Consider the following 18,700-nt stretch of genomic DNA (forward strand, 5'->3'; position numbering starts at 1 on the left):
AAAAAAAAAAAAAAAAAAGTAAAGTATAGATTTTGGCTGTGTTCCCTGAAGTGTAAAGAAATTCTGCTATCTGGGAGATATGTTTAGTTCTGGGGTGGAGCAGATGTTGACTCCATTACCAGCAAAATACTGGTAAGTGGCTGGAAAAAGATTAGTAAACATTTAACTCTCCTGACATTGAGAGGACTCTCACCTCACAAAAGGGGTAAATGTGCACTGCCTGTGTGAGAATTGTGATGATGTGTGGCAACAAAATGTGGTCTGTAAAGGATGACTGTTAAAGGCTGAACTGAAATGAGATGAGAATGGTGAGATGGATGAGTAATACGTTGGATAGTGCAGCACTGTGCAAATGGTTTGGTACACTATACTGACATGATGCAAACAAGGCACTGTTCTATACAAAGATGCCACAAAAGACTAAGCAGCCATTAGGTGATCAAGGCTAGAATGGCCCAGACTTTTAAAAATGCTTCCAAAACAAATTAAATCAAATACTGTAACATCATTCCCCATATTAAGACTGGTTATGGTACAGCTAATTTCTATGGCCTGGAGCTAAATCAAGTACAGTACAAAACCAGCTAATTACTGTACAGTACTTCCCAACCACTGATGGAAATTGTTCTTAAAAGGAAATCTCATATACAGTAAGATTCAAGGGCATCTCAGAGTCTCAGCTTTGATTCTATTTACTAATGACCGAAATTTCTGCTTGAAAGTGACGATCGTACGACTAGTTACATAGCTTATAATCACATTTCACTCATCTTTCACAGATGATGGCAGCAAAAAAATAATAGAAATACTTAAATAATCAAAGGAAAATGATAATTTACATCAAGGCATTTCACAGCACTGTTTGTGCAATTTTAAGAATCCTTATCTCTTCAGTCACCATTTGACTGTCATAATGGATGCACAGGCCTCTGATGCAAAATGAATAGTAACTATCCATAAAAAATACACATAAAAATAAAAATGTGTTCACTGATCTGTGATACACCATCAAACCATCAAGGGTGCAAAAGAAATGGGTGATAAAAAAAAAAAAAAAAAAAAAAAAAAAAAAAAAAAAAGGGGTGGATAGACTGGATATCTGCATGGCAGTGGACTGCAGCAGGAAGGTATACCCTGTGAAAAATGGATGTTGTGGGATTTGTGGTTAGGTGTAGAAAACCTTTACTTCAAAATATCCTCCAAATATGAATGTGTCAAATCACGGAAAAAAAAAAAAAAAAAAAAAAAAATGTAAGGGACAAAGTTACAGGTCAAATGAGCAGGAACTGTTGTGGAGGTGGAATGGGTTTATGAGAGTATTGGCACACCGTGTGAAATGTGTGCTGTTAAGATTCATGATTTGAGTGCAGAGAAGGTTTCATTTGAAGTTTTTTCTAACAACAACAACAACAAGCTCAGCTCACATTGCTCTCATATCTGGTGCTCGCAGGTAAATACAGTTATATACCTTACATGGTTTACTTTTTATAAAATGGATGCCTGGTAGTATAGTGGCTTAGGCACTGCAAACTGATCTAGCCAATAAAGGGTATAATTCTAAGAGCTGACAAGTTGAGAGGCGGAAGAGAGTTATATGTAGAAAGAAAGAGAGAGGTGAAAAGATTAGTAAGAGAGAGTAAGAAGAGAGTGGATGATGAATTTGGAAGGAATTTGAGTGTAAAGTGGAGGGACCATAAGAAAATGTTCTGGAAAGAGGTGAAGAGAGTAAGACAGGGTGGCAGTGAGGTTAGCAGGGGAGTGAAAGATAAAAATGGTAGATTACTAGTGGTGAAGGGAGAAAAAGTGAGCAGATGGAGAGAACACTTTAAGGAATTGCTGAACATACAGGATGGATGTAATGTGAGTATAAGTGGCTGGGGAATGGCTGGGAGAAGGAGGGAGGTGAGAAGACAGGAAGAAATCAGTAGGATAGAAGTTGTGGAAGAAATGAAAAAAGTTAAATTAGGAAAAGCCCCAGGAATTGAAGGAATGTGTGGTGAAATGCTGAAGCATGGGGGAGAGATAGTAGTAGAATGGATGTGGAAGATGTGCAGACTGGCCTGGGAGGAAGGTAGAGTCCCGGAGGATTGGAAGTCGGGTATAATTATTCCCTTGTATAAAGGAAACAACTCAGAGTCAAGTGGCCACCCCTTGCGGGATTGTGGCGTCTGGCAATAGATAGATAGATAGACAGACAAAGGAAAAGGGGAAAAAGAAGTGTGTGGTAATCATAGGGGCATTTGTCTTCTTAGTATAATAGGAAAAGTGTATGGTAAGATACTTATTGACAGAGTTAGAGAAAGAACTGAGGAATTAGTTGGAGAAGAACAGGGAGGCTTTAGGAAGGGAAGAGGTTGTGTAGATCAGAATTCATTCTTAGATCTTTAGTGGAAAAGTTTCTAGAGAAGGGAAAGAAGTTTTATGCGGCTTTCATGGATTTGGAGAAAGCATATGACAGGGTGGATAGACAAGGATTGTGGAAAGTATTAAGAATATATGCAGTAGATGGGAAGTTGTTGAATGCTGTGAAAAGTATGTATGATGGTGCTAAGGCTGCAGTGCATGTGGATGGTGAACTAAGTTAATTTTTCTCTTTGAAGGTTGGGTTGAAACAGGGACGTGTCATGTCTCCATGGTTGTTCAATCTGTACATGGATGGGGTAATAAAAGAGGTACAAGGTAGGGTAGTGGATGTTGGAGTGACCCTGGTGAGAGAGGATAGTGTTTGGAAACTCCCTGTACTGTTGTTTGCAGATGATACTGTGTTGTTGAGTGAAGACAAAGGGGAGCTGCAAGGCTTGGTGGATGAGTTTGAGAGAGTGTGTAAGAAACGGAATCCAAAGGTGAATGTGGGGAAGAGTAAAGTGATGGTCTTTGAGAGAGGTGAAGTCAGTGAATGTACAGCGAGGTTGGATGGTGAGGAATTGGAAAATGTGGGTACGTTTAAGTACTTGGGTAGGGTGATGAGTAAGGATTGAGGTTTGGAGGGTGAAGTGCTTGGAAGGGTACAGCAGGGAAGAAAGGTTGCTGGTTCTTTGAAAGCAGTGATAAGAAACAGGGAAGTGAGCATGGAAGTGAAAAAGTTACTAACCGTATTGTGATACCAACTCTAACGTATGGAAGTGAAGCTTGGATGTTGTTGGAAGGACACAAGTCAAGAGTGAGAGCAGTGGAAGTGAGTTATTTAAGAGGAGCCTGTGGAGTCACATGGAGAGACAGGCTGACGAATGAGGATATAAAGGAGAGTTGTGGTGTGGATGTGGATGTGATAGGAAGCGTTATGAGGAACACACTGAGGTGGTTTGGCCATGTGGAGAGGATGGAGGGAGAAAGACTGACGAAGAGAGTGTATGTGAGTGAGGTGGAGGGGGAAAGAGGGAGGAGGAGGCCGAGGATGAGATGGAGAGATGGGATGGAGAGGTATATGAGAGAGGGGGGTGTGAGTTGGGAGCAGGGCAGTGAAATAGCGGGGGACAGGACAACGTGGAGGCGATTTGTTTGTGGCCACCCCAAACGGGATTGAGGCGTCTGGCAACAGATAGATAGATAGATAAATGTTTATGATTTTTTGGTTAGTTTATGAGAAGTTTGTGTGTGTGTTTCTCTCTCTCTCTCTCTCTTTTCCAAAGTTAGTTCTTCTGTTTGCCTTAATTTGCTTGAGTTTTATTTGTTTAATATATTAAGTTATTGTAGTAGTAGCCAACTAGTAGTTATTATCTGTTCTCATTCTGTTTATGTGTTGTATATGATATTGGTTATGTTTATTTTTTTGTGAATGAAAACCTCCGTATGAGGTCTCTTGAGCAAGCTATTTTATTTCAGTTATTTATTTATTTTTATTTATTTATTATTAATATTTTTGTGCACTGTCAATAAACTTGAGATAACGTATGCTATTTTTTGCTTAAACCAGTTACCAGAAAAAATATATTATGCTCTCCTCATGAATAAGTTTATACAGGAGAAAGATATAATAATGATATATAATAATTTTTATCTAAGGGTTCCCTGAGACAAGAAAATTATTTCAAAGGTTCCATAAGGGTAAAAAGGTTGAAAAATGCTGGTCTAAGGGATGCCATAAGTTAAGGCCAATGCATACTCAAGATACAGCTAGAGGGTTTTAGTCATGTAAATTAATTATCTACATACTGTATGTTTGATCATTCCATCAACAAAGAAACTTCTCTCGATATGGTCAGATTTTAATAAAAAGTCTAAATAACTTAAAAAAAAAAAAAAAAAATTAGCCAAATCTTCATAACCATTTACAACGCTGGGTGGTAACCATATAACCAAACCATACGTGCTCCCTACGTGTGAACAAGTGGGTTGGTGGAGGGTTAGTGCCCCTCCCCTTAAAACAAATAACTCAAAGTTAAATGATGTCTGGCAATAGACAGATAGATTCATCAACCTAAGTCTTGAGTCCAAATGACGTTTATTTGGGCTACATTCTGACACTGCCATATCTAGCCGACACTTTCCTTTATATTTATCAACTACTTAACAATAACTTATCGGTCGTTACTTATAACAGTATTTCAGTAATTACAGGGTAAGACAAAATGTAGGCTATGCATACAACAAATGGCAAAAACAACGAAATTCCCTGCAGAATATACAATAAATGAATAACTTTAAAGGATAAACGTAACAACTTAAGAAACTTCTTCAAAAATGTTGTTCATAATTCGACCGGGGCCCGGGCTTTCAAGGGCAACCAAGGACGATATGAAGGTGACATATTCCTCAGCTTTCGACTCTACAGAGGTTATTTAATTTTGTAACAACTAACAATGGAAGAACATTCAATATTTAAATACTGTAAGAGGTAAACAGTCCCAAGGTTGATGAAACTTTAACAATAATGTACCAAACATTATTACTAGCTGGCAACTGCTATCAGCTGAGAAACGTCACCATTATCTTCAATGTCAATCCAAATTACCTGTATTTGTTGAATCTATTTGGGTCACTCTTAAACAGGTCGAGGATTTTAATATTCTTGCCACTGGAGTTATAATACTCCTGGAGATTCTTAAAAGCTGCCTCTTCGGTGAGATATCCCTTCCCTTCCATGGTGCCGACAACAGACTGAGGCGGATAAGGCCGAACTGCGGTGGCGCTACAAGCGAAAGTGTGCGCTGGCGCTGAACAGACTTTGTGAAGATAAGGACGTGCGAATTTATTGCAGCAGTTACTTACCTTGGGATATAGATAAGTTCCAGGGTAAAACTTCAATACATTTTTATACATAACAGTTTTCCTAAACGGAAAAAGTAACAAAGCCAAGGGAACGAGAGGAAAGTTTGCAGTGTTGAACAGTAATATACCGGTAAAAAGACAAGAGCTTATTTTTGTGTCAGTCACTTAAAATGGAATTATAAATGAACTCTAGCGAATACCCCTAATGTACTTTAGCACATACTAGCTTTAACAATAAATGATGGCGAGGAAAGGTATGGAAGTTCTAAACAGTAATGAGTAGGCCTATTACAACATTTCAGCCTTGAGTGTGAAAGTAGTCTGGAAACAGTGATAGTTTGCGGTCACGTCACGGTTGCCGAGTGTTCTGCACCAGAGATGTTGAGTGGTGCCAACTTTCACTGTTCAGCCCAGAGTATGTGTTCGTGTCGACAACAATTATCTGAAAATTACGATTACTTTCTGTGTTTCATACTTCAAATGGCGAATAAAAATGTTCCAAGTCTGATAATTTTGGTGAATAAACAGATTAATAGCTTATGCGGTTAATCAACTAACGGTCAAAGCGTTGAGACCGGAAGAGGATATAGCAATATCGTCTATTTTAGATGTGGTGCAGATACTGCCAGCTAGGCAACAACAACTAGCCGAGGCATCTGCAGTAGCCTATGCCAAGCCTGACCTGATTGACTGACTGAAATATTTATTGCTGTAAGAGTATACAAAGTACTTATATAACAAAAGAAGGTGGTGGGTCTTTGAAATACCCACCCGACGGAGCGACCCGACACCATCACTCCAGGAGGAGGATATGGGGAGGTGACACCCACCCCAAGAGGAGGCAACGGGGAGGCTTACAGGTGTCCCGCGCTACGACGGCCCATATCCCTAGCTACCTTATGCCCCTCTTCCACTCAGCCAGACCCACGGGAAGTGCATCGACCAGGTGCATTATCCTCTGACGGGGATAACGCTTACCGGACTCAGGGTGGGACTTGTTCTAAGTCGTCCCAAGTAAGCCCTCGGTAGCAGAGTGCACCGGACCTGCCTCCAAAAGAGGAAGAGAGACCTCCGGGCCTCGAAGTCCTACTTTTCCCCAGGGGAGCAGCGGCACAGTAGTGTCCATCAGATCTACTGTAGAAGGAGTGTCCACCGGATCTCCTTCTTCTGCCACCCACCTTCGGGAGCAAGTGTCTCGGACCGTCAGACAGACAACCTTCACCTGCAGTCCCCAGGAGAGAGGTGGGCCCATGGTAGAGTCCATCGGACCTGCCACCGGGGAAGAGACCACCGGTCATCCCCCAGCTGCACTTTTCCCTCGGCAACAGGAGGGTAGTAGAATCCATTGGACCTGCCGCAGAAGCCAGAAAGTCACCTGACTTTCTCCTCCTACTGTCCTTGGGACGAGTGGTCCTCCAGCAGTGTCTGCCGGATCTCTCGGCTGGAAGGAATGTCCCTCGGACCTCCTTTGTCCACTATCCTGGGATGGAGCTGGGGTAGCGTCCCTCGGACCTCCCGGGCAGAAGGAGTGTCCCCTGGACCTCCTTCCTCTGCCCCATAGTGGAGTTCCAGTAGGGTCCATCGGACCTGCCAGGCTGAGGGACAGACCACCGGTTGTCCCTCCTCCACTATCCCTGAGGCTTCCTACGAGGGCGCAGTTTCTAGCTCAGCCTGCCCCTCCAGAGGCCGAGCGAAACATCCCTCCTGGTCCCCCTTCCTCTATAAAGGGTGGAGACTGCTCCCCAACAGGGCCTCCATCGGAGAGTACCTGAAGCAGACCTGTTATGAGCCTGGGTGTCCTGTCCCTGCAGATCAGCCCCCAATGCCCCCAGCAGCTGATGGACTCCCCAAGGGTGAGCGGCCGCAGACAACCCCTGATGGCCTTCCCCTCGCGACGAGACTGCAGCCCTCAGACCTCGAGGGGCGCCCCGCAGCCAACCACAGGCCCTGACCACCCTAGACCCTCCCCCAGGACTCCCACCACGGCCAAGGGCAGGTGCCGTGCAGTGCCTCTTAACCCTGTTCGGCCCCAGTCCCGAGGGCCACCACACTCCCAGGGCCCCCGCCAGAAAAGGGCCGCCCACCGCACCACCCTCCAGCTTACACCGGACTCCTGATTATGCTGCCTGGGACTGGTGCCCCAATTGGGAGTGCACCCTTGATGGCCCTTCTCCCACACCGGGGCGCCACCTGTACCTATCTGTGACATAGCCTCTGTGTGCCTTGGCGTCCACCAGTGGTGTCATCGACTCTGTGCAATGCTCGTGTCCTATCCATAGTGTTATAGACCGTGAGTGAATTCCACTCTCCCTGTTCAGAGTGTCGTGCCCCTGTGTAATACTGTGACCACCCCCCCTTAAGGTATCCCAGACTGTGTGTGTGTGTATATCCCCTGTGTAATATTTATACTGTCCATACTATCATGGCCCCTGTGTAATACTTGCAACCCCTGTATTGCCCCTGTGTGTGACCTACTATGTGTGTTGTTGTGCCCCACACCCGTGTAATACTTGTGCCCAATTGTAATGTCATGACCCCTGTGTAACACTTGTGACCCCTTTATATCATTGTCCCTATGTGATACCGACTGTGTGTAATATTGAGCCCCAATTGTAATGTCACGACCCCTGAGTTATACTTGTGATAATTCATAGTGTCATAGCCTTATGGAATACCTGTCTCCTCTTTGATACATAGCATTGTGAGATACACCATACTTGTGCCATATATATAGTGTTGTTCATGTACTAACTGAGTAAAGTCCATTGTATTTGTTTGTAAGGTAATACAGTACACGTGTAAGACTGGCTAGCCCATGTTTGAGCCCTATCCCTTGTTTGCATGCTCTAGCCAGGTCCAGAACAATAGAACCCAAGTCCGTGCCCATATCTGAGTTCAAGGAGTTGGACCCAGAATACGCCGCATAACACTGGTGGCTAGCGGCAGTTCTAGATCTGGCAGAGAGCAACAAGGGACAAAGGGAGAGTTACAAAAATGGCTGCCAAACTGCACGTCCAATTACCTAAGTTAGATCCCAATCAGTGAAACATAAACACATACCAGGTATATGTGCATGGTCAAACCTATAGCTATTGGACATAAGTTTCGATCATGACAAAAAAAATTGCAGTAACGCTCCCACACCTAGGCAAAGTGGTCTCCAGTATTGCAACAAAAATTGTTCCGGAGCTAACATAGGCACAATTCAAGCAAACAGTGACGCAAGCAGTCACATCCTCACTGGGGAAGGTTGTCGCGTTCTCCCAGCTAGATGCCCTCACCTACAACGGCAACCTAGACAACACCCTCATCCAGGCCAGGCGACTTGTCACTGCCGCCTACCTGGAGGCCAATGAGCCACCTGGGACCAGCATACTTTCAACACTCTACTGAGGATCCTCCCCAGTGTCGTCAGAGAGCACTTTATGATTTACAGCCTGACTGGGGATGTCGATACAGATATCCAGCTAGCAAGGCGCCTCCTCACTGCCTGCACCACTCCCCACTAGATCAGGGTGGTTAGCCGAGTCCCTCACATGAAAACCGCCCACCACCAAGCCCCGGACGCTCCCCAGGAATGCTGCTCCACCAGACCCCCCCACCATGCCAAGGGCACTCCCCACCAAGAAATGCCCCAACCTCAGAGAAACCACTAACTTGATCTCCATCAACCTGTGGGAGTTCTCTGCATGCAGCCACTGCTGCCCCATACATGACATCATAGAGCAGCTAAAGGTCGCCCGTCACAAGGCAGCCAACCAAGGGTGCCGCAAGGTCTCCGCCATTGAGGACAACTTCGAGGACGAGGCCCCTACAATCAACTATCCCGAGCCCAAGGAAACAGAGCTCGGAGAGGAGGAAGCCCCACGACAACTGGATTTTTAAGACCGCCCCTGCACCTCCCCACGGTGACGGAGGTCACCTCACACAAATACCGCCTCCCAGACTACGACAAGATGAGGCTGAATGGGGTGAAGGCAAGGCTCCTGGTTGATACGGGAGCAGCCAGTCGTGCCTTTACCACCACTTCTACTGCCGTCGCTCCACAGCCTTTGGCCCTCTCCTCCCCACCTCCGCCCATCTCGTAGATGCGGGGGATGGCCCCCTGCCCATCTGTGGAGAGACACGGGCCCTACGTGCTGAAACCCACCAGAATGTGACCACTCAACACAGATATATTCTCTTATTCAACCTGCCGTGCATATGATGGCTACCTGGGGCTAGATCGTTTTTGTTTTCGTTTCGTTTTTGTTTTTGAAGGCTCCAACATGCTTGCATGCGTCGGCCTTGGTCACCTAATGGCGGCTCTCCATGCTGCACGATCTATTGCAGCCTCCCTGTTCAGTCCCTTAACCCTGAGGTCACATTTAATGACCTCGTCCCACGTCTTTCTCAGTCTACCCCTCACAACCCCACCCCCAATATTAACACTTCTCACCTGTACCCAATCATCATCCCCCATCCTCTCCACATGCCCAAACCACCTCAGTCTACCTCTCCTCATCACAACACCAGTACACTCCAGTCTCATTGTAATGCTGTGTTTTTAAGGCGACTTCTCGTCGTAAAAACACGAGCACTGGAACGGGGTCCTTTTACCAGACCGGATGTAATGCACTAACAAAGGAACAGGGCATAAAAAGAGACAGTATACCGTATCACATCTATTGCTTAGGTCCTACTCATTACAGTGTACATACAATGATATTTAGCACATAGGAGAACAGAGATACAGGATTACACTCAACTGCACAGAATGATCACATATATATTAACACTGTGGCACAGGGAGGTCGTGGATATTCTTTACTGTCACTTGGATGGAATATTACATCACTGGGGTTGTTAGTTTGAATTAATTATTATGTCACTTCAAGATAATAATAAACTGGGGCGGTTCACTTTAGATCAGAGATTGGGAGTCTGTTTCGGGGATATTACTATAATAGAGGTAGGGTGCGGATAGCGACACTCGACACTGTCACCAGGTCGCGGGGACACATACACTTGCCTTTCGGCCCACTCGCGCACCTACCTCTAGTTTCACAGAAAACTCCCTGGTTCCTTGATGCAGGGGGGCCTGAATTATTTACCAATTTACACTTCTTACCCTGATTGCACGAGTTTCTGTTAGGCCACTGTTTAATATATTTTCTTCATAAACACTGTCACTGTACTCTGGATCACTGTCACCGTCACTGTCTTACCCTTGTTTCCTGGGTTATCAAATCACTGTTACTTACTGTCAGGGAGGCTCACCTGTCTGAGGCCTCGACCTGAGGGGCGGCTCCTTTCTAAGGGCCGCGTGGGTGGGGTGCAGGGAGGCCCTGTGGTCTGGAGGCCTCGACCTGATCGGGGGCCCTCGGGACTAGGGCCGAACAGCCGGAGCAGCCGGGCCTGTTTCCTCTGCCTCCGGGGAGTGAGGGAGCCTGGATCTCCGTCGTTGTAGACTGCGGTGGCCGGCCTGGGCGTCCTGGGACTGCGGGTGCTCAGGGGGAGAGGCGCCGTCAGGGCTGGGCTGCGGCAGCGTCTCCTGCAGGGCTCCGGCAAGGACAAAGAACTCCCGGGTGTGGGCGGTAAGTCCGTTATCGGGCCTTGCCACCACTCTAGTGTCTCCTCCAGGCCTATAAGCCTGGATGGCGACGAAGGGCTCCCCGAAGGGAAAGAGGCTAAAGGGAGACTCACGCTCTTCGTGGTTCCCTGAGTGTGTCTATAGGTCTGAGTCGGGGCTCTCCTTCCCCTGTTGTGCACCTTGTCTGTAGCCGTGAACTTGCCCGGCGTACGGGGGACACCTATAGGGTGATCGAGGTCACCCTTTCGCCGTGGCAAGGTACCGCCGGCGTGGTGTTCCTCCCGCACTAGGAGACAAGCCGGAGTGAGGGGCTCAGAGGCCGCACTGTCTCCAATACGGACAGATCCTACCTTCAGGGAATTCTCCACCCTGGTACATACCCCGGCTGGAGCCGAGTGTCTGCCCGTATGGAAAGCAACTAACGGGTGAACTGGTTTGCCCGTCCGTTGCGGCAAGATACCGACCCCGGGACGCCGCTTCCCTAATTGGGTAGCGCTACACGTACGGTAGCAGGGTCTCTCTACCCTGGACCGTATTCTGGCCGTAGCCAAAGAGCAACTGGAGAGGGATGCACACAGGCAACTCTCTCTCCTCAGCGTGTTAAGGCCGGAGCCTGGGGTCACCTTCCCCTCTACACACTCTGTCAGGCCGTAGCCTGTGTCTATCTCTTTTTCTTTAGGCCGTAGCCTTGGGCCTCCTGCCCTTGGGCCTCCTGCCCTTGGGCCTCCTGCCTAGAGGGTGTAACAAGACCGTCAATACGGTGTTACCTGGGACTGAACTCTTTTCAGTCCCACCCCTGGTCTGACGATCACTACCCCGCCTGCACAGTAGTTCAGTTTGCCTGAACGCCTGGGGTTGGGGCACTTGCGGGGAATAGGGGCTCAGGGTCGGGATGCCCCGATGACCCTCTTGCCCGGAACTACTAACCTCACCAGTGTGTCCTCCTGGGGTGGTGGTGGGGTGGCGGCTCGGTGGTGGTGTGGGGGGTGGTGAGGTGGGAGGTCCTGCGGCGGGCACGGCGGGCATTTTACCACCCTCCGCGTCGTTGAAGTCACGGCCCCGTGACTGGAGGTGATAGGTGGTAGAGGTGGCTGTCTGGTAGGCTGGGGTAAGGTGTTGGGTGAAGCTGACCCAGTGAGTGGTGAATTGGTTGGGCTCCTGGTGGGGGCTGAGCGTGAAGTGGAGGGAGGACGGCTGGTTGGTCCGGCGTAGGAGGCGTAGCAGGTGGTCGGTGCCTCTGATTCTGGTTGGTGGGTGGTTGTATGGTTGCCATCGGACTTTCGTCACCTTCATCTCGGGGAATGGTGCCTGGTGGGGAGATGAAATTTGAATGCTGGAGAGTGATGGGAGGTTGGTGCTTTTATTTGGGCTAATTTGGTGGGAGGAGCGTTGTCCTTTGGGGAATTGGGAGTTGGGAAAGTTCCAACGTGCTTGGTGGAGGGGTAGGGTTATGGGGGAGGTGTTGGGGGTGGGTGGGGATGGTGGGTTTTGGGGTAGGTGTGTGCTGGGTGGAGGTGTCGGGGTGTATCTTGCGGGTGGGCGTGAGAGTCGTCCTGATCTGGTGGTGGTAGTGGTTATGGTGGGTGTGGGTGGTGAGGCTGGTTGAGTGCGTGGTGGTGGTAAGGGTGTACGGTGGTGAGGGGGGGGGATGGTTGGTGGTGCGGTGTGGCGTGTATAATGGGAGTGGTCATGAGGAAGGGCAGTGGTGGGTGTGGGGGTGGTGTGACTTTCGGGGGGGGTGGGCGGCTGTGGTGATGAGGGCGGCCTGGGTGGAGTGGGTTGAGAGGTGGTGGGTGGAGGGGTGTTCGGTGGGTGAATGTCTAGTTGTGAAGTAATGGTGGTGGTATCAGGCTGTGGTGGTGGTGTATTGGGAGGTGGGCTGGTTGCTGGAGAGTTTGAGGAGGGGGGTGAGAAGTAGTAGTAGGAGTCTGGGGGTTGATGCTGAGAAAGGTCAGGGAGGCCAGGTGTGCGGGCCGGGGTGGAGGTAGGCTTAGTGCGGGGGTGGGTGGTGTCGGGTGGGTTGAAGGGGCGCACGTGGCGGTTTCTATATGTGCGGTGTTGTCCCTGTTGATCCACTGTGACTTGGTATGGGTTAGGTGCTCGCACGATTTTGTAAGGTCCGCTGAATCGGGAGGAGGTCTTCGGTGGGGTAAGCAGGTTTGCAACCACAACAGACTGGCCAGGTGTGTATGGGTTGGAGTGGGTTGTGTCAGGTGCTAGGTCTTGTTTTGAGTGTAGGTGGTGGAGGCGGCGTTTGAGGTGGTGGAGACGGTCGGTGGTGGAGGGTGGAGTGGGCGGTTGTAGGTGGTGGCGGAGTGGCAGGAGTAGGGGTGGTTCTCCGAAGACTCTCTTGCGGGGTTATTCCATCTTCTCTTGGGCACGTATTTAACCCCCATTGTATGATCTTCACGTGTGCAGGCCAGTCTTCATTTCCCGTTTGCATAATGTGTGTGCAGACCTGATTCATAAGGGAGCGTTGGCTTCTCTCGCATATGCTGTTGCCTTGGGGCCAGTAGGGGGATGAGTGAGAGATGTTGTTTCCGAATATGCTGGCTAGTTCTTCCCAGATTTTTCCCGTAAATTCTGGAGCATTATCCGAATGAAGGGCCTGTGGAATCCCAAAATAAGGGAAAACATGTCTGGTGAGGGCGTCGGCGACTAACAGTGCGGTGTGATCCTTGGCGGGGCAGGCGATGATGAACTTAAAATATACATCCACGAAGGTAATTATGTACTTGTAGCCTGCTTTTGGTGTGAGGGGGCCGACGACGTCTAGGGAGAGTAGTTGCCACGGTTTTTGTGCTGTGACTTTTCCTGTAGGGCCTGGTGTTTGGGTGATGTCCTTCCCAAGGGCGCATGCTCGGCATGATTGTATGATCTTCTTTGCGATGGTGGATGGGTTCGTGGTCCAGTACATATCGTTAAAGACTTGTAGCAGCTTCTTCGTTGCCAGGTGGATGCTGTTGTGGGCATGGAGGTGAAGCATGGTGTTGTGGGCCATGGACAATGTGTCCGTTTGGGTCAAAGAGATGTTCGCCATGTGGGTGGAGTTTGGTGAATGTGGTCTGTGGAATCCAAGTTGGGCGTTGTTTATTGTTCCACATTTGGACCAGGTCGGGTTCTGTCTTGATGGCGTTGATTGGGAGACGGGATAGGGCATCGGCGTTGGTGTGTAGCTTGCCTGGTTGGTATGCGATTTCGAAGTCATACTCTTCGAGGGTTTCTCGCCAGCGTATCAGTTGGGCATTGTTGGTGTTTGACTGCCATAGCCACTGTAGGGATTGGTGATCCGTAATGATTACTACGTGGGTGCCTGAGATGTAGGACTTGAAATATTCTAGGGACCAGATGATCCCTAGGCACTCACGCTTTGTGGCCGCCTAGTTTCGCTCTGCCGTGTTCAGGGTGCGACTGGCACAGGCGATGATGTGTTCTCTCCCATTTTGTACTTGCGCAAGGACAGCTCCTATGGCGATGAGGGACACATCAGTATACAGGCGGAATGGGAGGTTGTAGTCTGGGAACGCGACTACTGGGGCAGTGGTTAATTTTGATTTGAGGGTGGTAAAGGCCGTTTTTCTTGTCTCGTTCCACACAAAAGGCTCACCTTTTTTTTGTTAGCTCGTGAAGGGGTTTTGCGATGTCAGCGAATCCTTTGACGAATCGCCTGTAGTACGATGTTAAACCCAGGAAGGCCCTGACCTCGTGCACGTCGCGGGGTAGTGGGATGTCTGCGATGGCTCGAAGCTTATCTGGGTCTGGTGAGATGCCTTCGGCATTAATAAGATGTCCCAGGAAAGACACTGATCTTTCCGCCAATACGCATTTCATTGGTTTCAGTTTTAGTCCTGCTTGGCGTATGCAGTGAAACACTTGCTTGAGGCGGTGAAGGTGGTCGGTCCATGTACGACTAAAAACGATGACGTCGTCGAGGTACGCCAAGCAAGTCTCCCAAGTTAAACCACTAAGGACGGACTCCATTAAACGGGAGAATGTGGCAGGGGCGTTGCAGAGTCCGAAAGGGAGGACATTGAATTCATAATGTTTGCCATTCGATGTGGAGAAGGCGGTTTTGTGTTTGTTGTCGGGATGCACAGGGACTTGCCAGTAACCTGACTGCAGGTCTAAGGTGGAGAACCATGTCGAGCCATGTAACGAGTCAAGTGAGTCGTCGATGCGTGGTAGGGGAGTGGCGTCTATGATTGTGACATCATTGACTCTGCGGTAGTCAACACAGAAACGCATTGTCCCGTCTTTTTTTCTTATGAGTACCACCGGAGAAGACCATGGGCTAGTAGAGTTGGAGATTACGCCGGCATCTAGCATGTCCTGGACCTGCCGGTCTTCTTCCTCTCGTTGCTTAGGATTCTTCTGTCGCGATGGTTGGCGAATTGGAGGTCCGGTCGTGTGTATCTCATGACTGAGATAGGTGATATGGCCAAGGTCGGTTGGGCCGGAGGAGAATAGGTCCTGAAAATCTAGGAGGAGTTGTCGGAGGCTGTTGGTTTGGGTCGGGGATAGGTGTGATGGTAGGGCGGGGAGAGTGGGCGGGTCTGGGGGTGGCGTTTGGCATGGTTCGGCTTCTTCAGTCTTGCCGATGATGAGTCCTCTTGGTAAGGTTAGTGGTGTAGTAGCGAGGTTGGCGATACGGATTTCTTGGGCATGCGGGGGGAGGAAGGTGGGGCTTACTAGACAGGAAGAGAGTGGTCCGGTGGGGATGGATGGTGAGAAGAGAACGGAGGTATGGGAAGGTTTGTTTAGTTTAACCCAAGCTTCATGGTGTGGTGGAATGGTGATAGAGGAGGCGACAGTGGCAGGAAAAGATGGGGAGGGATGCAGATGATGAGTGGTGGGTGGTGGTGAGGGAGGTCTAGTGGTGTGAGGGGCTGGGTTGGGTTTAGGTGTGTCTGTGGTATGGGACAGGTGAGTGTCTGATGGTAGTGTGTGGGGGTGGGTGTTCTTGTTGTGCCTTCGATGGTGTTTTTTTTTTCTTCTTCTTCTTTCTTCTTGACTGCTGGTTGGTTGGGGTGGGCTGGACTGAAGTGGAGGCGGCGTTGATGGCAGTCAATGGTGGCGTGTAATTTCTGGAGGAGGTCCAGCCCTAAATATCCATCATATTGACTGCATGTTGAGTTGAATATGATGAATGGGTGGCTAGTGGATATTTGCTGATGGGTGTGGGTTTGAAGGGCCCGAGTTTCCCCACGGATAGGCAGGGGGCTGTCCCCCGCGTCGACGAGGTTGGCTGAGGTGGGGAAGAGAGGGCCGAATGCACCCATGTGGCGGGAGTAGAAGTGGGAGTAGAGGCACGATCTGGCTGCTCCCGTATCCACTAGTAGACGTGCCTTGACCCCGTTTAGCCAAATCTTGTCGTAAACTGGGGGTCTGTAGTTCTGTGAGGTGGCCCCCGCCACTGTGGGGAGGTGCGGGGGCGGGCCTAAAAATCCATCTGTTGTGGAGTGGTGTCTTCTTGGTCGTCGTCGTCTGTTCCCGAGTACACTTGTGGCGGTGCGTCGTCTTCCGGGGCGTCGTCGTCTAAGGAGGAGACTTTCTTGCGCCCTTGTTGAAAGGTTCTGCACCTGCTAGCTTTAAGCTGCTCCCTAATGTCGTGTAGAGGGCAGGTGCAACTGCAAGCCGTGAATTCCCAGGGGTTAATAATGAGGTTTCCTTGTTCTCTGGGGTTTGGTCGCTTCTTCTGCGGGTAAGCTCTAGGGACTGTGGGGGGCGGCTCAGTAGTTGGCTGGTGAGGCGGCAGCTTGGGTTTGGAGGCGGGGTGTTGCTTTGTTGGAAAATGTGTCACCGCGTGGAGTGGCTGTGGTGTGGGGCGGGCAGCGAGCAGACGTCGGACGAGTTGTAGATCATTTTCCATGTCCCCTGACGGGTCGTAGATTGAGAAATGCTCCCTGACTGCTGGGGACGATCCTCAATAGAGCATTGAATGTATGGATATCCCGGGCGTTTGGTGGTGCCTCAGGATAGGCAGCGCTGACGAGGCGCCTAGCCTGGATGAATGTGTCATCCAGGTTTCCGTCGTAGGTGAGGGCATCGAGTTGAGAGAGAGCGACAACTCGGCCTATTGATGGCGTGAATGCCTGTCTCACTATTTGTGAGAATTGATCCCATGACAGTTCTGGGACGATTTTTGGTGCGACACTAGTGATTATTTTACCCAGGTTAGGTAGTGTGACTGCGATCTTTTCTCTGTCTGAGTCGAACCCTATGTCCAGGAGGGGTTTGACCATGTCTAAATATACATCTATGTCGCACTGGTCCGGGTTGAACCTCGGCAATTGGATGTGTGGTTTGGCTGCCATTGTAAGTTCCCTTTTGCGTTCCTCCGTGCGTTACTCGGATCTAGAACCACCGCTTGCCACCAGTGTAATGCTATGTTTTTAAGGCGACTTCTCGTCGTAAAAACACGAGCACTGGAACGGGGTCCTTTTACTAGACCGGATGTAATGCACTAACAAAGGAACAGGGCATAAAAAGAGACAGTATACCGTATCACATCTATTGCTTAGGTCCTACTCATTACAGTGTACATACAATGATATTTAGCACATAGGAGAACAGAGATACAGGATTACACTCAACTGCACAGAATGATCACATATATATTAACACTGTGGCACAGGGAGGTCGTGGATATTCTTTACTGTCACTTGGATGGAATATTACATCACTGGGGTTGTTAGTTTGAATTAATTATTATGTCACTTCAAGATAATAATAAACTGGGGCGGTTCACTTTAGATCAGAGATTGGGAGTCTGTTTCGGGGATATTACTATAATAGAGGTAGGGTGAGGATAGCGACACTCGACACTGTCACCAGGTCGCGGGGACACATACACTTGCCTTTCGGTCCACTCGCGCACCTACCTCTAGTTTCACAGAAAACTCCCTGGTTCCTTGATGCAAGGGGGACTGACTTATTTACCAATATACACTTCTTACCCTGATTGCACGAGTTTCTGTTAGGCCACTGTTTAATATATTTTCTGCATAAACACTGTCACTGTACTCTGGATCACTGTCACTGTCACTGTCTTACCCTTGTTTCCTGGGTTATCAAATCACTGTTACTTACTGTCAGGGAGGCTCACCTGTCTGGGGCCTCGACCTGAGGGGCGGCTCCTTTCTGAGGGCCGCGCGGGTGGGGTGCAGGGAGGCCCTGTGGTCTGGGGGCCTCGACCTGATCGGGGGCCCTCGGGACTAGGGCCGAACAGCCGGAGCAGCCAGGCCTGTTTCCTCTGCCTCCAGGGAGTGAGGGAGCCTGGATCTCCGTCGTTGTAGACTGTGGTGGCGGGCCTGGGCATCCTGGGACTGCGGGTGCTCAGGGGGAGAGGCGCCGTCAGGGCTGGACTGCAGCAGCATCTCCTGCAGGGCCCCGGCAAGGACAAAGAACTCCCGGGTGTGGGTGGTAAGTCCGTTATTGGGCCTTGCCACCACTCTAGTGTCTCCTCCAGGCCTATAAGCCTGGATGGTGACGAAGGGCTCCCCGAAGGGAAAGAGGCTAAAGGGAGACTCACGCTCTTCGTGGTTCCCTGAGTGTGTCTATAAGTCTGAGTCGGGGCTCTCCTTCCCCTATTGTGCACCTTGACTGTAGCCATGAACTTGCCCGGCGTACGGGGGACACCTATAGGGTGATCGAGGTCGCCATTTCGCCGTGGCAAGGTACCACCGGCGTGGTGTTCCTCCCGCAGTAGGAGACGAGCCGGAGTGAGGGGCTCAGAGGCCGCACTCTCTCCAATACGGACAGATCCTACCTTCAGGGAATTCTCCACCCTGGTACGTGCCCCGGCCAGAGCCGAGTGTCTGCCCGTACGGAAAGCGACTAACGGGTGAACTAGTTCGCCTGTCTGTTGCGGCAAGATACCGACCCCGGGACGCCGCTTCCCTAATTGGGTAGCGCTACACG

At 49.5% G+C, this 18,700-nt stretch overlaps 1 protein-coding gene across 1 annotated transcript in view; it reads right to left on the reverse strand.

Annotated features, from left to right (window-relative positions):
* Pgi (glucose-6-phosphate isomerase) overlaps nt 1-5,122 on the reverse strand; it is a 256,703-nt gene extending 251,581 nt beyond the window's left edge. Inside the window, exon 1 of the mRNA XM_080267251.1 lies at nt 4,952-5,122. Coding sequence (XP_080123377.1) covers nt 4,952-5,082 — 131 coding nt within the window. The 5' untranslated portion in view covers nt 5,083-5,122. The remainder of the gene's footprint in view (nt 1-4,951) is intronic.
* Between the last annotated feature and the right edge of the window lie 13,578 nt (nt 5,123-18,700).

This window comes from Coenobita brevimanus, chromosome 23 (genome assembly GCF_032717465.1).
Source record: "Coenobita brevimanus isolate Jiangsu-jjx chromosome 23, ASM3271746v2, whole genome shotgun sequence".
NCBI lineage: Eukaryota > Metazoa > Arthropoda > Malacostraca > Decapoda > Coenobitidae > Coenobita > Coenobita brevimanus.